The sequence below is a fragment of the Olea europaea genome, unplaced genomic scaffold, assembly GCF_002742605.1.
Source record: "Olea europaea var. sylvestris unplaced genomic scaffold, O_europaea_v1 scaffold262, whole genome shotgun sequence".
Lineage (NCBI taxonomy): Eukaryota > Viridiplantae > Streptophyta > Magnoliopsida > Lamiales > Oleaceae > Olea > Olea europaea.
Window position 1 is genome coordinate 779,385 of NW_019244532.1, and position 8,571 is coordinate 787,955.

The following is an 8,571-nucleotide window of genomic DNA, read 5'->3' on the forward strand; positions in this document are numbered from 1 at the left end:
GTCCCAAAGTTGCTTTGGGGTGAAGCTGTTATGACTACTTGATATTTGATTAATTTGACTCCATCTGCTGCATTGAATGGTGATATTCTTCATGAAAATTGGTCTGGTAAATTGATGATTATTCTGTACTTAGAACCTTTGGCTGTGCTGCTTTTTCTCTTCAGAAAGAGCGAAAGCTTGAACCTAGAGCGAGAAAGTGTGTTTTTCTAGGGTACCCTAAAAGTGTTAAGGGTTACAGGTTATGGGATAGAAGTCAAGAAAGGGTTAAGATTATTGTAAGTAGAGATGTCACATTTAATGAGGGTGAAATGCCTTACCTTAAGATTGAACTTGAACCTGTGAGCGAAACAGAACAAGGTGAAGAGAGAGATCAGTTTAAGGTGGAGTTAGGAAAAGCCATCTGTCCTTGCCACTCCAAATGAGAAGAAGACTCAGGTTTAGGAACCTAAGGTGGTGAATAGAGATGAAGTAATGATAGAGGAGCATTCTAAAGAAGAAAGTCCCTCAGCAAACTATAGTTTAGCTAGAAATAGAGAGAGAAGACAAACAAGAGAGCCTAGAAGATTCGGATATGAATCTTAGCTAGTTTTTGCTTACTCTACTTATGAAGAATTAGTCAATAGAGAGCCAAAAATCTTTGAGGAGGCGATGAAAGGCGAACAATATAAAGAGTAGTTTAAGGTAATGAAAGAGGAGATGGGTCCCTTAAAAAAGAATCAAACTTCGCAGCTAGTACCTATTCCTAAGAATAAACCTACCATCGATTGTTAAGGGGTCTTTAAACTTAAAGAAGGTACTAGTGCTTCTGAACCCTTAAGGTTTAAAACTAGGTTAGTAGCTAAGGGCTATACACAGAAGAAGGGTGTTGATTATAATGAGATTTTTCACCAGTTGTTAAGTACGCTACTATTAAGGTCATGCTTGTATTGGTTGCATATTTTGACTGGAAACTTGAATAACTTGATGTAAAAATGCAACTTGAATAACTTGATGTAAAAATTGATTTTTTACATGGTGAAGTTGATGAGAAATCTTTATGAATCAATCGAAAGGTTTTAAAGACAGATTAAAACTTGATCATATGTGTTTTCCTAAAAGGTCTTTATATGGCTTAAAACAATTACCTGGACAGTGGTACAAAAGATTTGACTTTTTTGTAGTCACTATAGGGTTTCGAAGAAGCAAGTTTGATCATTGCCTATATTTTCAACATATCGATGCTGATAATAACTATTTGTTTTATTGCGCTATGTGGATGATATGCTCTAAATTGGTTCATCACCTAAGTGAATAAATAACATAAAAACAAAGTTAAATGGCGAATTTGACATGAAAGACCTGGGAAAGGCCAAGAGAATCTTCGCTTGAAAATTGAAAGAAATAGATCAAATTCTACATTATTTTTGCATCAGTCTCCGTATATTTCAAAGGTGTTGAAAATATTTGATATGAATGATTACAAATTTGTTACATTACAATTAGTTACTTATTTTGTATTATATAAAATTTAGGCTCCATGTAATGATTATGATATAGAATACATGAGTAGGATTTCATATTCTAATGTGATTCATTTCATTACATATTTGATAATTTGCACTAGACTAGATTTAACTTTTACTATTAGTACTACCAATGGGTACATATCTAATGTTGGTACCTAGCATTGGGAAGCCTCGAAGTGGCTGTTAAGGTATTTAAAGGGAACTAGTAATGTATGTCTAAAGTTTGGTGTTAGCAAAGAAGGAGTGAAATTGAAAGGTTTCATAAATACGAACTATGCAGATGATAGGGATGGTAGGAAATCGACTTCCTCTTATGTGTTTACTTTATCTAATTCTTATGTTAGTTGAACAACACATCGTTGCACTATCCATGATAGAGTTAGAATATATTACTATCACTGAAGCCATTAATGAGACTTTGTGGCTTAGAGCCTACTTTATGAACTTTGTGTCTTGAATGATTATGTGGCAGTATATTTTGATAGTCAATCTTCTATACATCTATGCAAAAACCTTGTTTTTCACTAATGCACCAAACACATTGATGTTAGACTACACTTCATTAGAGATATCATGTCACAAGAAGTGGTAAAACTTGAAAAGATACATACACAATACAATCCGTCGGGCATGGGCACAAAGGTGTTGCCCTTGGTAAAGTTTAGAAGTTGCAAAAATCTTCTAAACATCAGTGAAGGTAATTATTTTCCAATTTTATCGTTCCTTTATATTATTGCTAACATGTGTTAGCAGGTCCTTTGACACCAAGGTGAATGTTTATTAGACAAATTGTTGTCAAACAACATCTCCGGTTTCTTTCCTTCTTCTTCGTTCACTTTCGGTTGGTTCACATCTACTACCTTTGTGGTTTGATTCTCGTGTGATATTGGCTTTCGTTTGTGGTCTCTTTGCCGGTATTCAAAAGCAACCATAAGTGGAGGAACCGTTTTGGGAGTTTTGGATTGTTGCTTGTTGTGGTGTCGATTGGTGGGTAAACTGAGCCTAATAACGCCTTAGTGGAAGTATGTTTTCTCTCTACAAATGAGGTCCTTAAGTTCAAAAACTGCAAGAAAACAAAACAAACAGTGTATATGCATTTGACTTAGTCATATCTGGCCACATAAAGATGACCTTAATCAAGATATAATTGAAAAGAGAAAGTGGCAAATAAAATATTTGTGTTTTGGAGTGGATAGTAATTCCTCTAATTTACATTAGAAACCATTAGAAGTAAAAATAGAGTCTCTCTTGAAATTTATTTTTAAGCATTATTTCTTTAAAATAAAGAACATTTTGTATTTAAAAAGTTTCTTGGAAATGCTCCAACAATCTTTATTTAAAGAAATAACTAAAATTTAGAAAATCACAAAAATTTAAATAACTATTAACTAAATCTAGATAATTATTAAAATTAGAAATAAATGACGATAATTAAATTCCTAAATTCAAAATAAATGGAATTAAAATCCGAATTTATTTTATAGATAAATACTAAATTAAACATAATTAAAAACCCATATAAGTTCCTAATGTCTTCATGTGGAACAGTCCAGATGATCATTTGCTCACCACCTCAGCGTGGTAAAGGAAGTATAGAACTTCGATGCCCTTTGGAAGCCCTAAGTGTTTGTTGCAGGTTTTTAATGAGGTCATCTGACGTAGCGAAAGTTATAGGAAAGATGAACAAATCTCACAAAGAAGAAAACTCACGAAAAGTTTTATTTCATTCCAATCAATCTGCAGCCTCAAGAGGCTTACAACGTATTTATAGCAAAAATCTAAAAAATTCAAAAATTAAATAATAATACAAAAAAGATTTTTTTTCTAAAAATGGAAAAAAATCAAGATAATGACGAAAATTAATAGTCCTAATCTTCGGGATTACTTTCCAACAAACAGAATGTAAATCCGAATTTATTTGATTGAGATATACTTAAAATAAGAATTACCAAAAAAGGAAAAAAATGCCTAAACGAGGGCCTAAACGAAGGAATTTGCCCGAAATTGATCCTACGTCAAGCCTTTGTGTTTAACTTTTCAGCTCGTTTCCTATCGAATTAGACTACAAATTCGTAAAAAATGGACAACTCCAAATTTCCTCCAAATTATTTTTTCTTACGCCGGTCCCACTTTCCCATGAAGTCCAATTTCTTTTGAACCACATCATTTCCTCCCAGTTGAGAAAAATTCGCCCTCGAATCTGGCGGAGGAATAACGTCATCATCAGAATTATCACCATGAAATGGCACCAGATGCTTGACATTAAAAACGTCGGATGTACGAATATGACTGGACAACTTTAAACGATATGCATTCAGATTAATCTTTTCAATTATCTCCAATGGACCAATTTTTCTTGCAGCAAGCTTGGTATATTCATGAGCAGGAATACGGTCCTTTGTCGACATCGCCCAAACAAAGTCACCGACCTCAAACTCAACATGGCGACGTTTAAGATCCGCATCATGTTTGTACTTGGTTACAGCGGCCTGCAAATGATCAAAGTCTGTGAATGAACCTGCTGCAACTGTTGAATGAAATCCTCCGCTTTACCATGCATTTTAACAACAGTAGAAGCTAGAACCAAATCAAAAGGACTACGAGGAACAATACCATAAACCACCTGAAAAGGACTAAAGCCTGTACTTCGGTTAACTGCATGATTGTGAGCAAATTTGGCTTGACATAATTTTTGATCCCAAGAGTTGACATGATCACCAACTAAACAACGCAGCAAATCACCCAAGGAACGGTTCACAACCTTCGTTTGACCATCTGTCTGGGGATGATATGCACTGCTGAAATCCAACCGTGTATTGAACAAATGCCATAAGCTACGCCAAAAGTGATTAAGGAAGCGAATATCCCGATCAGACACAATAGAAACAAGAAGACCATGTAGACGATAGACCTCACGAAAATACAGTAGTGCCACATTGATAGCATCCGTAGTCTTCTTGCAGGGAATGAAATGGACCATCTTGGAAAAACGATTAACCACTACAAAAATAGAATCACATCCGCGCTGAGTCTTGGGAGGTCCCAAGACGAAATCCATACTGATGTCTGTCCAAGGTTAGGTCGGAATAGGCAGGGGCATATACAAACCAGCATTCATCGCTTTCCCTTTAGCAAGATGACATGTTCGACAATGCTCTACGAACTTAACAACATCTTTGCAAAATGAAGGCCGAAAATAAGAAGTCATAACAAGCTGTAATGTTCAATCACGACCCACGTGACCCTCATTATGCAACTCTTGAATTATCTTAAGCCACAAACTACCATCGGAAACATATAACTAATTTTCCCAAAAAAGAAACCCGTCGACCCACACAAAGTCCGACTGTACACTCTCTTGCAACTTTCAAATAATCTGTGAAAAGTATGGATTAATAGCAATAAAATCACAAATAGAGTCAAAACCTGGGACCTCTACGCCAATTCTGTTAAAAGAGTTTGTTGCCTACTCAATGCATCTGCCACCTTGTTAAGGGCACCTGCTTTATGCTTAATTACAAAAGTAAACTACTGCAAATAGGCAACCTAAGAAGCATGCAGGGCAGACACCTTATCTTGAGTACCAAGGTGTTTAAAGGCATCATGGTCAGTATACAGAATGAACTTCTTCTGTAACAAATAATGACGCCAATGTTGAACCGCCTGAACTATTGCATAAAACTCCACATCATAAGCACTATATCGAGACTTAGGGCCAGAGAGTTTCTCACTGAAATACGCAATGCTCTGGCTCAGCACACCACCAATTCCCACCTTCGAAGCATCACAATGTAGCTCAAATGGCTGAGTAAAATCAGACAACACCAAAATTGGGGCAGTTGTCAATTTCTGCTTAATCAACTGAAGGGATAACTCTACCTCGGGAGTCCACTGAAACTTACCATTTTTCATACAATCTATAATCGGCACCATGATACTACTGAAATGTGGTATGAACTTGTGGTAAAAGGAAGCAAGGCCATGAAAACTTCGCACTTCTGTAATGGTCTTAGGCTGTGGCCACTGACTAATTGCCTCTGCTTTGATGTATCAACCGCCAACCCTTCCTTCGACACCACATAACCCAGGAACACAGCACGGTCAGTTAGAAAAATACACTTCTTCACTGCAGCGTAAAACTCATCCCTGCAAAGGATTGAAAGAACTTCTTGAAGGTGTTGGACGTGATCATCATTGTTAGCACTATAAATCAGAATATTATCAAAGTAAACTACAATGAATTTTTTGATAAATGGACGAAGAGATTGATTCATTACTAGCATAAAAGTACTAGGCGCATTGGAAAGACCGAATGGCATTACTAACCACTCGTACAACCCTTCTATTGTCTTAAAGGCCGTCTTCCACTCGTCCCCAGGTCCGATACAAATTTGATGGTACCCACTCTTCAAATCGAGCTTATTGAACACATAAGCACTGGTAAGCTGATCTAGCAAATCATCCAAGCGAGGAATAGGAAAATAGTAACGGATCGTAATCTTATTAATCGCCCTACTGTCCATACTCATACGCCACGTGCCATTCTTTTTTGGCATAAGGAGAGCAGGAACAGTACAAGGACTAAGACTTTCTTTGATGTGTCCCTTCGCCAAAAGTTCCTCCACTTGTCTGCGCAACTCCTCATGTTCAGTAGAACTCATCCTGTAATGCGCCCGGTTAGGTAGAGTAGCATCAGGTACTAAATCAATCTGATGCTGAATGTCCCGTAGTAGTGACAGTCCCTCTAGAAGCTCGTCTAGAAAAGCTCCTGAAACTCTTCTAACAGTGGATGAATTCTGTGGGGAAACTCCTATTCAGTATCGACTGACCTGCCTACTAACACATACACTAAACCAGATTCTGCCATCTCTGTCTCAAATTTTGCTCTAGTTAACAAGTTGGTACCATCCCCAACTACTTTTATTGGGCTCTTGTCGGGTAGTAACACAATTTTCTATTCCCCAAACAGAAAACTGTACATGTTGGTGTACCCGTCATGCAGCGAGTGTCGATCAAACTACCAAGGCCTCTCTAATAACAAATGACATGCATCCATCTCCACCACATCATACAAAACTTGATCTTTGTAGGTAGGCCCAATGGAAAAACTAACTAGACACACTGGGATACCTCAACATCACTACTCCTCCTCAACCAAGCCAACTCATACGATTTGGGATGTTTCTCAGTCTGCAGACCCAGCTTCTTAATGACCTCCTCAGCAACCACATTTTTGCAACTTCCAGAGTCAATAACAAATTTACAGATTCGCCCCTCAATAGTACACGTGGACTGGAAGATGTTATTATAAAACCAGTCGTTCTTATTATCCAGGGGAGTTAAAAAACTCCCCTCACCACCAATGCTTGCCCACGTCACCAACAACTAACTCTTCCTCTTCTGCTGTTCCCTCATCATCTCCATTATCAAATACGGGCGCCCTCTCATAATCTCCATACCCATCATCAACAAAGAGCACTCTACGCGAGTTTTTTGGACACTCAGATTGCCTATGACCCACACCTCCGCAAGCGAAGCAACGGATACCATCCCCAGGATGCGCTGACGATTGCACAGGATTTGGCTTAGAAGAACCAGCCTGGCTAAAATTACCAGGACGTGTTGCCTGTTGTTGTGGGTTACTGGAAGAACCCCATACGGTGAAAGTCCCTGTATTCCTTCTGGACTACTGTTTCTCTATCTATATGGCCTTTTGATGTGCCTCAAAAACTGTCGCAGGATCAAACATGTTCAGCGTGTCCTGTATTTGGGAACGAAGTCCACCTACATATTGCGACACCAATTGTTCTTCCGTTTCCATCACTTCATTCCTAGTAATCAACATGTAAAATTTTGTCGTATAGTCATCAACCGCCTTCATGCCTTGACACAAATTTTGCAATCTCTGATACATGGTCCGAACATAGTTATAGGACAAAAGCTGCTTCTTCATGTGCTTCTTTAGTTTATCCCAAGATGCAATCTTAACCTTCCCTAATTGGGATCTTGTCACTTTTGTTTGTTGCCACCACGCCAAATCTTGACGCAACGAGAGGCACAGCTTTTCAGCAGGAACCTCCTTAAATTTGAGAACCTCCTCCACTGCAGCCACCCAATCAGGAATCTTTTGGGCTTAATCCACCATGAAACTTAGGAATATCAACCTTGAATCCTAGTTCCCAGCGCCTGTTCTCCTCCGGGCCATCTCCTCCCCATCGGACTGGCAGATCTATTGGATGATCAAGAGGCGCAAACGGATTTTCATCCTCAAAATCCTCAAGTGGTTGGGCCACAGGCACATGTTGCTGTGGTGCGAGTGTAGCGATTTGCTGGGTCAACAAATCCACTTGTTGACGCAGCTGTGCGATTTTATCACATCTATTCACCTCCTCTGTTGGGGCTTCACGGGCTGCTATATGTCTCCTTGGCGGCATGGTGAAGGAACAAACCTGGCTCTGATACCAACTGACGTATCGAAAGTTATAGGGAAGATGAACAAATGTCACAAAGAAAAAAACTCACAAAAAGTTTTATTTCATTCCAATCAATCTGCGGCCTCAAGAGGCTTACAACGTACTTATAGCAAAAATCTAGAAAATTTGGAAATTAAATAATAATAATAATAAAAGATTTTTTTTCCAAAAATGGAAAAAATCAAGATAATGATGAAAATTAATAGTTCTAATCTTCGGGATTACTCTCCAACAAACGAAATATAAATTCAAATTTATTTGATTGAGATATACTCAAAATAAGAATTACTAAAAAAAGAAAAAAATGCCTAAACGAGGGCCTAAGCGAAGGAATTTGCCCAAAATTGGTCCTACATCATAAGCAAAGTCTTTGAGTTTAATTTTTCAGCCCGTTTCCAACTGAATTAGACTACAAATTCGTAAAAAATGGACAACTCCAAATTTCCTCCAAATTATTTTTTCTTGCACCGATCTCACTTTGCCATGAAGTCCAATTTCTTTTGCACCACATCATCATCCCAACCTGATAAGGTGGAAGGTCACAGTGACGGGCTTTGCATATGGTGTGGTAGGTTGGAATACATGGTACATGC

General features: G+C 38.1%; 1 protein-coding gene across 1 annotated transcript; it reads right to left on the minus strand.

The window, feature by feature from the left end:
- Positions 1-5,051: 5,051 nt before the first annotated feature.
- On the minus strand, positions 5,052-7,939 carry LOC111383153. Its single transcript, XM_023007229.1, has 7 exons — positions 7,648-7,939; positions 7,228-7,607; positions 6,863-7,131; positions 6,636-6,744; positions 6,335-6,459; positions 5,495-6,284; positions 5,052-5,396 (listed from the first exon to the last, which is right to left on the minus strand). Exons 1-7 carry the CDS (start codon positions 7,937-7,939, stop codon positions 5,052-5,054), a joined length of 2,310 nt encoding a protein of 769 aa, XP_022862997.1.
- Positions 7,940-8,571: the final 632 nt, after the last annotated feature.

What these genes read in the sequence shown, in the direction of transcription:
- LOC111383153 (XM_023007229.1), bottom strand. Translation starts at nt 7,939, where the DNA reads ATGCCGCCAAGGAGACATATAGCAGCCCGTGAAGCCCCAACAGAGGAG. An exon ending in GACGTGGGCAAGCATTGGTG is followed by an intron (nt 6,745 to 6,862) that starts GTGAGGGGAGTT and finishes TGACTCTGGAAG; the next exon opens with TTGCAAAAATGTGGTTGCTG. An exon ending in GGAGGAGTAGTGATGTTGAG is followed by an intron (nt 6,460 to 6,635) that starts GTATCCCAGTGT and finishes TTTGGGGAATAG; the next exon opens with AAAATTGTGTTACTACCCGA.